The sequence below is a fragment of the Anabrus simplex genome, chromosome X (genome assembly GCF_040414725.1).
Source record: "Anabrus simplex isolate iqAnaSimp1 chromosome X, ASM4041472v1, whole genome shotgun sequence".
Lineage (NCBI taxonomy): Eukaryota > Metazoa > Arthropoda > Insecta > Orthoptera > Tettigoniidae > Anabrus > Anabrus simplex.
Window position 1 is genome coordinate 191408939 of NC_090279.1, and position 18816 is coordinate 191427754.

Below are 18816 nucleotides of genomic sequence, written 5' to 3' on the forward strand. Positions count from 1 at the left end.
GAAAGGAAACATTGACAACACATTATTATTATTATTATTATTATTATTATTATTATTATTATTATTATTATTATTATTATTATTATTATTATTATTATTATTATTATTATTATTATTATTATTATTATTATATAATATGATGATTATGATGATGATGATGATGATGATAATAATAATAATAATAATAATAATAATAATAATAATAATAATAATAATAATAATAATAATAATAATAATAATAATAATAATAATAATAATAATAATAATAATAATAATAATAATAATATTTGCTTTATGTCCTACTAACTACTCTTGTGGTTTTTTGGAGATGCCAAGATACTGGAATTTAGTCCTGCACGAGTTCCTTTATATGCCAATAAATCTACCGACACGAGGCTGATATATTTGAGCACCTTCAAATACCACCGGACTGAGCGAGGATCAAACCTGCCAAATTGGGATCAGAAGACCAGCGTCTCAACCGTTTGAGCCACTCAATCCAGCGATAACACATCATGGATTCACTTTTGTAGTCTTTGTGTCTGCACAATGTGGAATGCCATGTTATTTGGTCAGCTTTATCTAACTCTGCTGGTTGTTAGGCTTAACTACTACACTGCTTGCATGGGCCAAAAAGGTCACTCAAGGACAGATACCAAAATTACCATCAGAACAGTAACTTACAAGGCATGATTCAGTGTTGTTTGTTGTTAGAGGATGCACAGGTTTCAGATGACAAACAGTTGATAAAAACTTATATAAAGAAAGCACCTGATAAATTCATTTCCTTTTTCAGGATACTCCATCAGCTACTGTTTGTGGCTGGGATGATTGAAGTGCTGGCTATACCTTTGCAGAAGCCTCCCCCAATTTCTCCTTGCCCTTCGGTCTTCACCTATGCTTTAGAAGAAAAGACAGGTGCCTGGAAAGGAATTATAGTTGTTACCCCAACAAAGTTGCCTCTACATGTGAGAGTGGAACTCTTTATGAAAGGCCAGTTGTCTGAAAAGGTGAGTTTAATTGACAGAAGTGTCACTTTTCTTCTTCTTCTTCTAAGCATTGTTTTGTTTTTGCATTGTTCATCATCATATGCAATTTCCAGCTGTTGGCCAGGTCTGCTTGGAACATAAGCCTCTCCATCTCCTTTTGTCTTCCCACCACTTCTCCTTCTTCACTCTTGTCCAGTCCGCTCTTGTCCTCTGCACACACTCTTCTACTCTTTTTATCCACCTGTCTCTTGGTCTTCCTCGTGGTCCTCTGCGTAATACAGTGTTCCACTTTTTAAAAGGATTAGCAATTTTTATGTCAATGAAACAAGTTTTTAGAAGAGGGGATTTTTCTACCTCAACATGTTTTCATATGTCAATCATGATCATTGTATTTTAATTCCATACACTTCATCAGTGTTTTTATTTGTTTGCATAAATGTAATATTTGAGCTTCTGCTGAGGATGTCCTTTAGATAGGCTGAAACATGTATAGATATCGTCCCATCTAATATTAATGATTGTTTTGTATTGAAAAGGAGGATTATATAAGACTTTTTATTTGTAAAGTCTGATGTAGCCACAAGGATGCACACAAAGTGCTGTCAAATTGTGTACACTGATTTTTATTTACAATTAATTATTTACACATTACAGTAATCACACATAACCTAATCAACTGCCATCAACAAACCACCATATTTAACAACAACCTATCGTGAAGCACATGGAAACTGCAATGTTGAAACAGTTGACTGATGACTGCTTACATTAGCATGTCAGCCTAAACGCAACATCTGCTCACGAAAACAACTCCAACCAAACAATAACTCCACTCCACCATCAAGACCACTTCCTTATATATGTCGTGTGGCCAGCTTCTAGAAGGATACGTCACAGCATATCTTCTAGTAAATTCTAGAGTGCTTAATACATAGTTACAGTTGGAAGGAAGGTTCTCCATAGTTCTCGTCTTACCTAATGTTCTTCTTGATATTACAATGTGTTGCACAGTACTGTAGTGGGTTACACACCATATGTACAGGTAATAATAAATTATATACTGTTAATTACAGGTTCTTACATTAACTAAACTCATATAAATATATATACAAACAATGCGATCGTAAATAATAATGATACTAATAAGCGGATGTAAACACTTCATAGCCATACCTAACAACAACAACAACAACAACAACAACAACAACAACAACAACAACAACAACAACAACAACAACAACAACAACAACAACAACAACAACAACAACAACAATCAAACTAAATTGCTTGGCATTCGCGGATGATCTTGCGATACTGGCAAATGGTTTCGAAGAGGCTAAAGTTCAATTGGAAGAACTTGCAAATGTAGCAAAAAAAGTTGGATTGCAAATTTCGTATGATAAAACAAAAATAATGCCTACTTTCAGAACTTTAAATTCAGAGCTATTATTAAATAATAATAAACGAATTGAAATTGTAAGTACATTTAAATATTTGGGTGAAAATCTCACTTGGAATTGCAATGAAAAACCATCAATAGAGAGCAGAATATATAAACTGAAGCAGACACAACGGATAACTTGGCCTACATACAAAAAGAAATGTCTTTCGATTAATGCTAAATTTAGGCATTATAACTCTGTTATTAAACCAGAAGCAACTTATGCTTGTAAACATTATTTAAACTCAATACTAGATCAACAACAGAACGCTTACAACGAGTTGATCGAAGGATACTCAGGACGATCATAAACAAGAAACATCAGGTGGATGGACAGTGGAGATTGTTGCCGAATGAGGTTATCTATCGGGAAAGGGAGTCCATCACATACACGATGAGAAAAAGAAGAATTGCCTTTTTTTTGTCATATATTTCGACTAAGGGATTCAGAGTTTTAAAACAATTATTTAATTACTTTTGGAATAATAAATCAAAAAACAATTGGTTTAAAGAAGTCCAAAGTGATTTGGAGGAGTTGAATATTACCATGCAAACCATAGAAAACAGAGGCGAGAAAAGTATTTTGAAGAATAAATGCATCAGGCTTCCTCTGACAGGAAACAATATGTTATAACGGATGCGGAGAGGGCAGCCAGGTCAACCAGACTCAAGACTTTTTGGGAGAAGAAAAGGAAGACAAATTTGTTGTAGTCTGATTTAAGTGCTCCAATGTGGGCATAAACTCTGTAAATAAATAAATAAATAAATAAATAAATAAATAAATAAATAAATAAATAATAATAATAATAATAATAATAATAATAATAATAATAATAATAATAATAATAATAATAATAATAATAATAATAATAATAATAATTTGAGCATGATACTTGCATTATTTACCCATGGGTTAAAGAATATATTGTTTTCAAGTTATATCAGTTTATCAGATTGGTTTTTGGGGTTTCCTTATAACCGCATAACCTTTGGTGGTGCTATTTGAGGATCCAACCAGCCTCTGGGCTGATGACCTAACAGACAGACATCACATTTGTGTCGAGTCTAGTACAGTTACAAAGATGATATATGTAAATGTCTCCGCTATATGGAAAAGCATAGAATCACAAATATGTTTCTGGGATTAGAAGACGGGAGAGTGAGTACAGGTTCTTTGCTTCTTCACCTCTTAGTGCCCTCTTACAAAATGAAGGGGTACAGATCATTCTTTCACCCATAGGGAGGATAAGAGTTCTGATAGATCAAAAGAAATATGTAGCATAATGAACTACATCCAACAAAATGGTCGCTGATTTAGCACACAATGCTATGGCCATAAATATTCAAAAGATATGTATTATGAGAAAAATTCTGCTGCCTTTGGTGACGTTACTGTGTGTAAGGGGCTTTGCTGTGACCTAGATGAAACGCCGGTCAAAGGCAGTGGAAACTCTTTTAAAACATGGCGCCATTTGTACCTTCTGTACGTAGGCGGATCAACAAAGACTGAGACTGATTTTTTCCTGTCGCTTCCGTGATAGTTTCCTATCTGTAACATAAATATTTGAAAAGAGCGGGTTTTTATGTATAATATCCGTAGGCGGCAGCACTCTCGTATCGGTAGGTTGGTAGTAATGTTTTATTGTGTAGATGCTACGTGCATTTCGCATACTAGACATTGGAGGCGACCAGCATGCAGTTCCCCCTCACACTACTGTTACAGCAGCATACTACCTGTCAGTATTGGCTACACTGGATGCCTGTTATCACGGTGTTGGTTTTCTATCCATGGTAAATTTATGGCGCTAATTTCTGATAGACCCTCTGCAGTAATAATAATGGCATGTAGAGGCCAAGTACAGGTCTTGTGAATTGACGCCTGATAGGCAACCTGCGCATCTGCGAGAAAGGAGACTTACCTGTGATGAATTCTAATGCTGAAAATGGCACACACACATCCAGCCGCGAACCATCGGAATTAACCAATGAAGGTTAAAATCCCCGATCCAGCTGGGAATCGAACCCAGAATCCCTTGTACCATAGGTCAGGATGCTAACCATTTAGCCATGGAGCCGGACACATTGTGCAGTAGAAAACATACACTGATCCATATTTCATCTCGCGATTAAATATAGAACAAAACACACTATAGATACTCTCTTAAGAATAATATATATGTCTTTTCGCAAGAGTTTAATCCTGATATAAACATGGTATGTCCACGCCTCTGCCAAAGAAAGAGTTGTGATTCTCTGAGCATGTAGTACCAACATACACAGCATCAACGTCACGTATTCGGACGTACAGGGCTGCGCATCGCATACGACAACAGTGCAAAGATCTGAACTTCTGAATGAACGACTAAACCTGGATTCTGCTCACTTAGTTTAATGAACACATTCATAATGCACTGACTGTGGTCACTTCTGAGCGGTTTCCTCTTTTGTGCTTCACTACACGCGATGGTCCTACCTCTTGCTCCATTTCTCTCACTATGAATACTGACACTGATTGCTGCTGCAAGATGCAACACCTTATCTCCACGCTGTACAGACTGGGACTTTCCCCCACTACGAGAACACTTCCTGTATTACACCACGCCTTGTCTCTTCATTTCTCGTTATTTCATCACTATTTTTTTTAAAGGATGGTGTATATATATACCGGTATATGTGACAACCATATTTTAATTTGATTACATACTCTTCCAAACTCTCTAAATGTAATAAACTAAAATAAAATTCATGCGACGTACTACTTTCCTTCGAGTTCACCTACAGTTGAGTGAGTATGACGGTTGCTTCTCCAATCAACTACGCATGAGTCTACGTGCAAAGGCAAGGTGCTCCGCCTATTTGTTTACATCAGGATTAAACTCTCGTGAAAAGCGGTATAGCAATTGAGGCTTTCCCGGCCGGCATTTCGAATCACGTCAGTGTTTTCCGGGCTTACAGGCTGTGGTCCAGGAGTCCCGATGTATCACAGAAAACTGCGTCCGTTATTATCAAGGGCGGTTTCGACTGATTTTGATAGCAGCAAAGCTCACATTGGAATGGAGTGATGTTGCAATTCCACCTCATTATGTAGTGCAGGCTACGGTGCGCTGCTCACCTATTGGTCTGTCATGTTGGAGCAGTTTCTTAAGAATAATTTGATATGAAATGGTCATACCACTATCTTGACCCGCAATGGCTTGGCTGTGAACGTGGCCATTTTTAAGGTTTTTGATTTGGCCAGTTGTTACTAGTACGTTGTGTACCTGATCGTTTTACTCATTTGTTAGGATTGTTATATTTTATTATGAAAGTTTACATTTGTTAATGAATCTGTTGACAGTACAAATGAAATACACTGTCTAGCTGTATCTTGTGCTTTATGAATGAATGAATGAATGAATGAATGAATGAATGAATCAATCAATCAATCAATCAATCAATCAATCAATCAATCAATCAATCCATTGATCAATCAATCAATCAATCAATCAGTCAGTCAGTCAGTCAGTCAGTCGCTGGATGCATATGCATTCAGTAGAAAAACACTATCAGCCAGTTCATAATTTGTTGGATCTCTCAATGTTAGTGAGTGAAATGAAAGAAAACCTCTTTGTTTTTTAGGATGTTTGTCCTGTGTTTTGACAACTTCCAATTATTTAGTGCTTACTAACCTGACATACTCTATACAGAACTGAAGGAAACAATAATCTCTATTATGTTATCTTATCCCACAGAAATACAACGGTGCCCTTGTTCTAGCAGAGAATGAGGACATGGTGAGAGAGAGGTTGTTGGCCAAAGACTACAGTCTAGTAAAGTACAACTTATACTTCTCACCTCATTACCTTGTACCTCTTGTACAGCGCATTCTTGTCAACGGTAAGATCGTTTGCCAAGGCCCAGACAAGTTCTACATACCTCTCAGTAAGTTTGTTACCTCAGTCCTAATGCATGTTAAATTTTCAAGTGTTTTTTTTAGGAAAGTATCTTTATTTGAAAAAAAAACCCGGAAATTATGTAGCAAAGGAAAAACCTTTATGTACGAAATGTTTCCTGATACTTGGAACTCTGAATAAAAAACACAAAGAATTTTCTACATATGTTTTCTGTTAAGAAGGACACCATACGTTCCAATGTCGACTCATTTAACACGTTCCCTGCGTCCGTGAATTTTGACGACATAAGTTTACATTGTGTCAGCCCGCTGGTGACCCAATGCTGCCTTTAGTTATTATTGGTTCAGGTCACTGGTGACCTGATGAATTTTATTTTGGTTAGTCCGTACTATGAAATCCAAAACAATGCTGGAGCATTTGTTGTGTGCACTATTGCTTGAGGAGGTATTCCGATGTATTTACCACTGCGACAGTTCTCCGATTCAACAAGTGCGTGACCCAGAAATGACCCCGGAAGTAAATGTTAGTTACTCGTCCATTAATCTGTTTTATGGGAATATGATAGGCCTATGTTAATTTTCATATTATGCTTAGTGACAAAATAATATCACAAAAGACGAGGCTATACATAGGATCATCATCAGATACTGAAGAAAAATCGCCGTCATTGTCATCACTTTGTTCCAAATAATGAGCAATTCGTCTTTCTTTTCCGTTTCATCGGTGTGTCAGAATGTGAAGACTCCATGCCTAAAATAAGGACCTGAACTTGCTTGTAAATATTACCTATGGAAGATAATAAACATATCAATAACTACTCCAATAAATAAAAATCTGAAAACTTATATTCGCTTACCTGAGAACAATGTTGAAAGGAATAGGTTACACGAGATGCCAGAAGGGTGGTACTCCTCGTATTAAACAAAAATCTGCCATCTGAAGGCAGCAACATTGTAGGTTTCATTCACTATAACCGCGCAAGCGATTCCAGCAGAAAAATATAGATTAGACAACAATCCAAACACAGGGTGACTCTAAGCAATATGAATGAACGATGGAAAAAATTCCTTCGGGTCACCGGTGGGCCGATCGAAACTAGCAGTATGCTACGATCCTTTACTTCAATAGGAACACTATGTGGCCATTAGTTATCGGAAATTAATAACTAGAACGTAGTTACTTACTCCACAATTTTGGGAAGTTCGCACCGACAGTGCACACGGGACACACGGTGACCTGAACCGCGTGGAATGTGTTAAATGTAACTTAAAATATTTTCAGTCTGTCGAACACACAAATTCAATATAAATATTACTCTATAACATACATCTAAAATAACAACTATTAAACAAGGAATACTAATAGGCAGAGCATTATGACTTTCCTGACAGGATGTAGTGTTTACAGTGCACTATGTCTTCTGATATGACCTAGAATAAATTTGTTACTTTCATTGACCTGTCTCAGTCTGATCCTTGCCTTTGACAATATAAAAGTGACCGAGGTAAGAGCGATGTTAGTAATACCATTCCTTATGCAGCCAGTCCCTGTTATGAATGGTGTGAAAATATATCTCATGGGGTCAGTTGGTGCATGCATTTAAGTGGGCTTGGCAGACTGATATGTAATAGCAACTTCTGGCCCGGTGAACAAACTGGAAATTACCTCACTCTTTATTTCCCTAGTATGCCTCTTCACTGATAGCTGTTGGTGGAGCTGTGGAGGATCAAAACAGCCTTTGGATTGAATACCCAACATACACAGGCAGAGCATTAACCCTCCAAGTGATATGAGTCGTTGACCTTCGGTTAGGCCCCTTTAAACAACAAGCGTCGTCATCATCATCATCATAATTTATGCCTTTGTGAAATGATAAAGTCGTTATTAACGACTCATTTTTTTAGAGCCGTATTGCTGGGCAACCGTTCAGTGAACATCGTCAAACTTTGCACTGATTGATAGTTCAGTTTATTGGCTATTTTGTGTTGATAACAGTGACAAAAGAATTTATCATCAGTCCTGTAGCAAAACCAGTAAAATATATTGGAAAAGAATATTTTTCAATCTTCTCGACATCGCTGTATTTGATGCATTTGTTTTGTATTCTAAGAATACAGATAAGCCTATAGACCAAGAGGAGTTCATAGACTGCATTGTATTAGATTTAGCAGGTGGAGTTCAGCCTGAACATCTAAGACTCAGCCAACAAGATGAACGTTGTCTTCAACATATACCTGGCCGAAAAGAAAGATTATCCATGGTTTGTTCGAAAGATCCGGCCATAAAAAGAAAGTGAAGCAACTTTTGGTGCCCTAAGTGTAACTGTGGCATTCATCCCACTTGCTACCATAAGTTGAAACACTTCCACAGGCCCATAGTAAAGGGAAAGAAAAGAAAAACTCTTGCAAGTGACTCGAAGTAAATAATTATGCCCGAAGAGGAGATGTTCATAGTTTTGGTTTTTTTTTTTTCACATTACTTTCTGTTCTTTAGTTTTACGGTAAATACCTGTATGTACTCTAAGTCTTTTGTTGCTAGCAAAATGGTGAACATTTTATGCACTTACCTTTTGTTTTGGTCTTTTATAGTTTTAAATATACGTACAGTTAAAGTTGAAACATTGTTTTTTTCAAAAGTGAAAAATTGTAATTCACCGCCCCCAATAAAATGGAATCAAGGTATGTACCCAATATTATTACATAATCACATTCTCTAGTTTATACTGAACAAAAAGATATGTAATATGACATATTTTACTGTCATTTTGTATTTTTTATGAATTTAAAAAACTTGTACGAAGACGTTACAGTCGCTTATCACTTAAGAGGTTTTTACATATCACTTGGAGGGTTAAGTGCTCGTTAAGAACCCTTGCATATTTAAAAAAAATTGTAATACGAAAAATAATAATATTAACAATAATAATATTAACAATAATAATAACAATGGAACCCAGGGGGTAAAGCACCTGAAGGGGAAGTGCAGCGTGTTGTTGACCTGACCAAGATGGGAGGCGTAATGTAATGGAGGGTCAGTGGACTAGCAGCCGGTTGGATTCGAGCCATAGAAAGAGGTGCGGTTTTTCAAAAACGCCTTGCATTGTACACTAGAGTGGAGGCAAAGCAGAACTTCATTAAGATAAGTTCCAGATTTAAAATTCTTCGGTACTTGCACAGAAATATACATAAATATTTCCAAATATTGAGTGTGACTTGATAGAATCTGATGATGTTCTTTTAAGAACGAAACATGTAATTCTTTATTTAATAGTTGTCTTTTTTACAGGCATGTTCTTGTATAATATTTACACTGAATTGCCAAAAGTCATGGGAAGGCACTGAATGTGATGTTAATAATGAGTTGCTCCTCCGCGAGCCCTCAAAATGGCAGCAGTGCAATGAGGCATCGGCTCTATGAGGTGTTGGAATTGTTCTGGAGGGATCTGGACCCACGCATCTTGCACTGCTACGCATAAGTGGTCTTGTGTAGTTGGGGTGGGGTTCATGGAGCATACACCAGCATCGACAGCATCCCATAAATGCTCGATTGGATTAAGATCAGGACATCTGGAACGCCAATCCAGGGTCGTAACTTCACTGGAGTGCTCCTTCGACCTCCTGCGTGCCACCACAGAGGGGTGACATGGCGCATTGTCCTGTTGAAACGTGGCAACACCATCAGGGTAGGGCCAGAGAGGGATGCCACATACGTGCACCTGTCAGCGCTCCCTGCAGCCGGACAATGGGCTCTAATTGCGACCATGAGAATGCCACCCAGACCAGAACTGACCCACCTCCCGCTTGGACACAACCTTGTTGACACGCAGGATCCATAGCTTCACAGGGCATACGCCACACACACGCCCATCAGCTCGATACAACTGGAACTGGGATTCATCGGACCATACCACACGCCACCATCTTCAGGACACTGGTGTGTATGACAGACTGCTCAGCTACGCCGCAGCTAGCTGCAACGCTCAGGGGTCATACACTCCACATTCTCTAATGGGACACCCCTTCCCATGACTTTTGGCCACTCAGTGTATGTACGTGATAGTTTCGTGTTGGCCAATACAAGCAGTTTGGCTACTTTGCCCACCATGTTTTTTTATTATGTTAGTATTGGAGTCGGTCTTGCTTCTATTCCTTAAAACCTACATATTTTGACAGAATGAAAAGCTTTTAAGTTAAGTTAAACTTTCTATGTATGCAAAGTCTGTTAAAAGGCCTCTTCATGTTTTTGTGTAAATTATCTTCTGAACAAATGTTTACATACTCAAATAGTTATGTTTTTTTTTTTGTTTTTTTTTTTTAATTATTATTATAGAATAAAACCGTTTGCAAATTTGTGATATCTGAAGCCAATTCTTTTCAGTTTTGACTCAATTTATAAATGTTAGGTTTCTCAGTCTACCAAAACTAATTTTGAGTAATACTTGTATAAACTACCCGAAAAAGAAAACATATGGTAACAGGTGGGCAAAATAAAAAAACTAGCCTGGAAAATATTTACGATAGGACTGATGCGGGATTAATCCTTGTTGGTGAACATCACAGAAGATGCTGGGGTTGAACGTTGCTTCACGTCCGTAGCTGAAACCTTAAATTACCCCGCACATGTCCCCCGGATGATGTTAAGAAACCAACAGCGATAAGATCCCTCCGTACTGCCCCATGGGGCCTCATGGCCACGACAGTAAAACCGACACAACAAACAGTCCTCCTAAGGACTTAGCATTTAGAACCAAGTCCCTGAAAGTTATTTTCCTTTTGGTCCTAATGTTATAAATTGTATATATTGTACATATTCTTTTATTCTTACTGCCTTGTATGCATCATACGATGATGATGATGATGATGATGATGATGATGATGATGATAATAATAATAATAATAATAATAATAATAATAATAATAATAATAATAATAATAATAATAATAATAATAATTTGTTCTGCCATCCGACAGGTCCCGTCATGGCTGTGATCTCCATATCTCTCGATCGTGTGCACTTTTCTTCACTTCTGCATAATCTTCCTTTCTTTTTCTAATGCTGTCTAATAACTGGTATCGTGTCCTTCCCCTTCCTCGTTTTCCTTTTAACATCCCTTCAATTGCTACTCGTAGTAAAGTGTTGTGTCTTAGATTATGCCCTATCCAATTTTTCTTCCTATTTTGGATTAGGTCAGTATGCTTCTCACTCTTCCCACTCTCTTCAGAACTTCCTCATTTGATATTTTATCTTCCCACTTTACTCCTTCAATTCTTCGCCAAATCCACATCTCAAATGCCTCTATTCTTCTCTGTTCTTCCTTCCTTCATGTCCTTGTTTCAGCGCTATATAGAGCTATACTCCATACGTAACACCTTGCAAGTCTCTTCCTCAGATCTTTCTCTAGCGGGCCACAAAACAGTTTTTTCTTCTTGCTGAAGCTTTCCTTGCCTAATGCAATTCGAGCTTTTATGTCTGTTATAGAGTGAAGGTCTTCAGTCACAATACTAATAATAATATAATAATAATGTTAATAATAATAATAATAATAATAATAATAATAATAATAATAATAATAATAATAATAATAATAATAATAATAAGAAATGGAAAATGGAAACTGCGTATAGACTCACCCAAAATATCTATAACAAAAAGTGTCTCTCCAAGCATGCTAAACTAAGACACTATAATACAGTTATTAAACCAGAATGCCTCTATGGATCAGAGACACTAATTTTGAACAGGAAAACTGATCTAGAAAATATTCAGAAAAAGGAACGCAAGATCATTAGAAAAATTTTAGGCCCAAAACTCGTAGATGAACAGTACCGCCTTAGAGGGAAACAGGAAATCAAACAATTTTCTAACATTCACAGTGACATCAGAAAACGCAGATTAAGATTCTTTGGACATATAAAAAGGATGAACCCAGATAGACTTACCAAGCAAATAGTTGAATTTTATGAAAACCGAAGTAAAGCTAAAACGGACACAATAAAATGGATTGGCGAAATTAAAACAGATCTCAAACTGGCAGGAATTACACCTGAAGACATCCAAAGCCGGGTTATCTTCAGAACCAAAGTTCATAAGTGGCAAGTTGACCAAGAGGAAAAACCAAAGAAGAAGACCGGAACAACATGGTCTCAAGAGAGAAAAGAAGCACACAGCAAACGAATGAAGGAAGTGTGGGCACAAAGAAAGGCAAATGCCTGTCTCTAAGTACTTTGTGTAGTCCTAATGGGCTCATTCGCAATATATATATATATATATATATATATAATAATAAGAATAATAAGAATAATAATGCTGCAAATAGCCTCACCTGAAGAAATAAAAAATCGGGGGTCCAGAAGTCCTGACACCACTTCACTCAACAGAACTGAGCATGCAAAGATTCGTCTGGACGCTTTAATGGATGCGCAACAGTAAATTTGTAAGGATACAGATGCAGGTCTTTTTAGATTATGTTCCGACTCGACGATCTCTTAATTCCCACTTGGACAGATAAATGGCATTGATATTTTGTCCAGGCTTCCCTTCACTTCAGCAATGTTTTCTGGTGTTCGAACTCTTCCAGTCTTAAACTTTTCAGGTTATAATTCTGCTAATGTATGTTTTTCTTTTTAGGTAGTTTATAAAATTATACATAAATTAGTTTTGACAGACTGAAGAGTCTAACAGTTATTAAATTAATGGTGTATTTCATTCTTTTTCCCTATATGTCCTAATTCGCAAAACCAGGATAAATCCTCCCCTTCATATCCATATTCCTGCCTCTCTTATTCAAAGAACTTTATTTATTCACATTCCAACCCTCCTTAACTCTTTATCTTCTGACAGGAACCTGTATGTTTTTTCTTCGTCATCATCCTCCTTTCCCCTTATCCAGCTCCTTCCAAGTTGGCACTTCTCCACCATCCCCTCTCCTTCCAGCATTCCTCCTCTCATCATTTTGTCCCACTCCAGGTTTCTTCTTCTTGCACTCCTCTGTATTGAATCGATCCATCCTGTTCTAGGTCTCCCTATACCTCTCTTTCCCTTAAACTTCATCTCCATCATCTGTTTTGGTATTCTTTTCTGCTCCGTCCTCTTTAGTTGTCCAAACCATCATAGTTTACTCCTATCCATTCTCTCGCTTAGGTTTTCTATTCCAAATTATTTTCTAACATCTTTGTTTCTCAATCTGGCTTTTCTTGTCTTTCCCATCATACATCATAGGTATTCCATTACGCTGCCTTGAATTTATATGCCTCCTTTCACCGAAACTGCCTTAACCTAGCTCCTTTCCTTCATCTTCCTTTTCCCTTTTTGCCTTCTCATTGCTGTCCACTCTATTGTCATCATCATCATCAGTTTTCCACTCCAGTTGCCCAGGTGTGGTTTACGAGCTCTCTCCACTTCTGTCTGTGGACAGAAGTGGAGCTCATCATTGCAGCTTAAACTGACTTGCGTGGTTACATCATTGGAGTCTTTCCCAGTACAGATGTCTTCTCTCAAGATGACATCCCAGCTGACTCCTCTTGTTCCTATGTCCTCTTTCACTTGGTCCAGCCATCTCTTCCTAGGTCTTCCTACCGGCCGCTTTCCGGCCACGACTGTGTGTAGCCATTGTTTTGCTGTCCTTCCATCGTCCATTCGTTTGACATGGCCAAACCATTTCAAACGGGCCGTTGTCACTTTTTCATTCAGGGATGGGTACACACCAGCTTCCTCCCTTATTCTTTCATTCCTTACCCTGTCCCTTTTTGTCTGCTGTACCATAGTTTGTAGGAACTTCATATCTGCGGCTTGTAGTTTGCTATCCACATGTTGGGTTGTTGTGCAGGTTTCTAGGCCATATGTTATTATGGGGTGAAGTACGATTGGAATAGAATCTGCTTTGATCTTAAGGGAACTTGTTCGTTCCACAGGAGGTTCCGAACTTGATGTTAAAACTGAGCTGATTTTTGAATGCGGTTGTTAATCTCATGCTGTATTCTGTTATCACTTGAAATGGTGCACCCAAGATATTTATATTGGTCTACTGTTTCCAGCTGTGTACCTTCCAGCATTATTTTTTCTTTCTTCTTCTGCCTGTTGACAGACATAGTAACAGTTTTCGATTTATTTATTGTTAATCCGTGTGCTTTCAAATGTTCATTCCAGGTGTTCAGCCTCTCTTGGACTTCCTTCCTTCCTTCTCTGTATTTCCCCAAATTACTACATCATCTGCAAATGCAAATGCATTGATGTCCATATTGTTCTTCTGCTTAATTTCTTTCATGACTTCATCCATGACAGTGATAAAAAGTAAGGGTGAAAGGGTACTGCCTTGTTGCACTCCTTTAGTGGTTTGGAACCAATCAGAATTACCGTTTCCTATCTGTACGCAACTGTAGCAGTCTTCGTAAAGCATTTTAACTTTCTGGATAAGCCCTTTGGGTACATTTTTCTTTCTTAAGCATGGAACACTATCAAATGCTTTTTCGAGATCCAAAAACACTAGTATTAAGTCTTTGCCCTTCTCCCAATGCTTTTCTAACAGTATTCTAAGTGCAAATATGAGATCAGTAGTTGGTCGGTGTTCTCTGAATCCATATTGTTCTTCCTGCAGTTGTGGTTCTATTATTTTCCTTAGCCTTTTTTCAAGTATTTTTTCAAATATTTTCAAACCATGAGACAATAAAGTGATCCCTCTATAATTGCTACATTTCTTCTGGCTTCCTTTTTTGAAGTGAGGTATTATTATTCCCTTTTTCCAATCATCTGGGACTTTCCTATCCTTCCATATTGCATTAATTACTCTATGAATCCACTGTATTCCTATTGCACCAGTTGCTTTGATCATATCTGCACTGACTTCATCAAATCCTGTTGAACTTTCTTTGGGCATACTATTAAGGGCAGTCTCTACTTCCTCAATCAATTAATCAATCAATCAATCAATACTGATCTGCATTTAGGGCAGTTGCCCAGGTGGCAGATTCCCTATCTGTTGTTTTCCTAGCCTTTTCCGAAATGATTTTAAAGAAATTGGAAATGTATTGAACATCTCCCTTGGTAAGTTATTCCAATCCCTAACTCCCCTTCCTATAAATGAATATTTGCCCCAGTTTGTCCTCTTGAATTCCAACTTTATCTTCATATTGTGATCTTTCCTACTTTTATAAACGCCATTCAAACTTATTCGTCTACCAATGTCATTCCACGCCATCTCTCCGCTGACAGCTCGGAACATACCACTTAGTCGAGCAGCTCTTCTTCTTTCTCTCAATTCTTCCCAACCCAAACATTGCAACATTTTTGCAACGCTACTCTTTTGTCGGAAATCAATCAGAACAAATCGAGCTGTTTTTCTTTGGATTTTTTCCAGTTCTTGAATCAGGTAATCCTGGTGAGGGTCCCATACACTGGAACCATACTCTAGTTGGGGTCTTACCAGAGACTTATATGCACTCTCCTTTACATCCTTACTACAACCCCTAAACACCCTCATAACCATGTGCAGAGATCGGTACCCTTTATTTACAATCCCATTTATGTGATTACCCCAATGAAGATCTTTCCTTATATTAACACCTAGATACTTACAATGATCCCCAAAAGGAACTTTCACCCCATCAATGCAGTAATTAAAACTGAGAGGACTTTTCCTATTTGTGAAACTCACAACCTGACTTCCATGTTGGCGGGCTCTCTTGGTCAGGCTCATCATTGCAGCTTAAACTGACCTGCGTGGTTACATCATTGGAGTCTTTCCCAGTACAGTTGTATAAATTATCAAAATAGGATTTCATGATCTTCGTTATTTCTGTCTCTTCCCTAACTATGTTACCATCTGGTTCCTCTATTGCTGTTATGTATTCATTGTCTCTTCTTATATTTTGTATTGTTCGGTAAAGTAGTTTAGAATTAGCTTTGCTGTCTTGCTCTAGTTTATCTGTGAAATCAGTCCAAGCTTTCTGTTTTTCTTCGGCCACAATTTTCTTTACTCGTAGCTTCTGATCTCTGTATTTCTGCTGCAGTTCATTTACTCTAGATTCATTCCTTTGGCTTCCTTTTTGCATTTCTTTGTCTCTGGCTTTCCTGGTTTTATTTTTCACTTTCGCAGCAATCTTCACCCGATTGTTCCACCATGGAGTTTCTTTTGCCTTCATTTTGCTATTAGTTTTACCACAAACTTCTACTACAGCTCCGACAATGCTTTCTCTTTGAATCTAGTCGACTCGATGTTGCCTTCTTGTAATGCATCTGATGGTAATTTATTGGTCACTTTTTTTATGTATTCAACTTGTTTCTCTGTCTTCTTTAGCTCCCATGTCTTGATTTTTGGTTTCCTGTGTTTCTGAGGTCTATAAATTTCAATGTGCTTTATTGTTGCGAGGAGAAGTTTGTGGTCACTGTCCAGGCTTTCACTTGGTATAACTCTGACATCACATATGGTCTTTCCTGCTTCATTGTCTGATATAAAATAATCTATCAGAGTTTTAGTATCTCCATTCCAACTGTATCTTGTTAGTTTATGACTTAGCTGCTTCTGAAACCAACTGTTGTTTATTCTCAAGCCATTCCTTACACATAGATCTAGAAGACTTTCTCCTTCTGGGTTCCTGTCTCCATAACCATGTGGACCTAGTACATTTTCATATCCACGCCTGTCTGATCCAACTTGAGCATTTAGATCTCCCATTATTATGATATTTTCCTCTCTTTCTATAGCTTCTTCTAAATCAGTTCGGAATTGTTCTTTTTCCTCTTCGTTACAGCCAGTCTGTGGGGCAAACACCTGGACTACTGTCAGCACACTCTTGTTAAAAGAGATGTTCAACTTAATAATTCTTTCATTAACATATATTACCTCACTGATGACATCAATGTCCTCTCTTAATATAAAACCTACACCATTTTTGGCTTCTGTTTTGTTTCCATTCCAATGTAGTGTGTATCCTTATCTTAGCTTTTTTGTTCCTCTTCCCTTCCTATTTGCCTCACTCAGGCCAAGAATACAGAGGTTCCTCCTTTCCATCATATCTATCAGCTCCTCGCTTCTGCCAGTCAGGGTCAGGATATTTAATGTTCCAATTCTGTGTTTTGGACTCTTTCTTTTGGGCTTCTTCTCCGAACATCGTACTTGAACATCAGCCTTACGGTCACCATACGTTGCAGATGCTTGAGAAGATGTGTCTATCCGGTATTTGTTTTGCGATCCGAGGCTCGTTTTGTAGTTGAAAGCAATTGATATAACCTTTCAGTTGACTTGCTAAGCCTAACACTGCTGGGGATTTCCTGTCAGGGGTATTCTCCCTTAGCCTTTGGCAGTCCCCTACCTCACTGCAAGGCAGCAGCTGATGAATTTATGTGTCATTTCCTACACAAGGGTCTCATCAAACCTTCTAGGAGAAAACTCCTCCACCCGTAGCTTTGGTCTTCCCCTAGTTTGTCGGGTTTGGTATCGGCCGCCCAACCCTCGGCCAGACAGTCGCAGGTAGTACCATCTACTGTCGCATACGGTAGCAGGATCACTCCTGACCTGACGTGGACTCTAGTGTATATAATGTAATATTTATCTACTTTTACTGTACTTATCTGTCATATCAGTATTTATCTTACTGTACCTAGCTCATCATTTTACTTTCAACCTATAATTTTCCTGCCGGGCTGAGTGGTTCAGACGGTTAAGGCGCTGGCCTTCTAACCCCAACTTGGCAGGTTCGATCCTGGCTCAGTTCAGTGGTATTTGAAGGTGCTCAGATATGACAGCCTCATGTCGGTAGATTTACTGGCACGTAGAAGAACTCCTGCGGGACTAAATTCTGGCACCTCGGTGTCTCCGAAGACCGTAAAAGTAGTTAGTGGGGCGTAAAGCAAATAACATTATTATTATAATTTTCCTCATTCTCATTAGCCATTACTTTCATTGTTAATTGTTGTTTTCCTACATTTATGATGTTAGTTATTAATTGCCTTCCACTACTTTTGTTATTCACTGCTTTTTTTCTTCATTCCTCTTTTCATTTATATTTTTAAAGTTTGCATTGTGCTACTCTTATTGTACATATCTATTTTACTGCAGAACTGTGTAATTCAGCATCTTACTGTTTTGGTTACCCAAATGAATGAATATGTTATGTCAATAGGATTACGAACCATCTAAGTGAAACTCATAAAAGTGTGTATCGTATGTTCTAGTATCAGGCCGTGTTGTGACAGAGATAGTGATGGATCACATCCTTCAAGAAGATGATCCATCAATTATATTTGGTGATGGTAAGTTTTCCCTTACAAATCAACTTTCAAGTGATAAAATGCTACAAATCTGTGCCCAGAAGTTGTGGTATATTAATGGTGGTTCGTTTGTAGGTTCAGTATTAATTAGATTGTATTGGAATGTGTTGGTGGGTGGATAAATTAACACACAACTGGCAGTGTTTAAATACGATTTATTAACTAACACTAATAATCACTTGCACTAATACATGGGCACACATTCGCTCTAGTTTGTGCTCTCTCTCTC

The 18816-nt window shown here is 37.8% G+C and overlaps 1 protein-coding gene across 1 annotated transcript in view; it reads left to right on the forward strand.

Annotated features, from left to right (window-relative positions):
• Positions 1 to 18816, forward strand: part of LOC136886766 (chymotrypsin-like protease CTRL-1) — a 41341-nt gene that overhangs the window by 1289 nt on the left and 21236 nt on the right. The window contains exons 2-4 of the mRNA XM_068230952.1: positions 797 to 1010; positions 6162 to 6351; positions 18492 to 18569. Of these exons, the coding sequence (XP_068087053.1) occupies positions 797 to 1010; positions 6162 to 6351; positions 18492 to 18569 (482 nt within the window). The remainder of the gene's footprint in view (positions 1 to 796; positions 1011 to 6161; positions 6352 to 18491; positions 18570 to 18816) is intronic.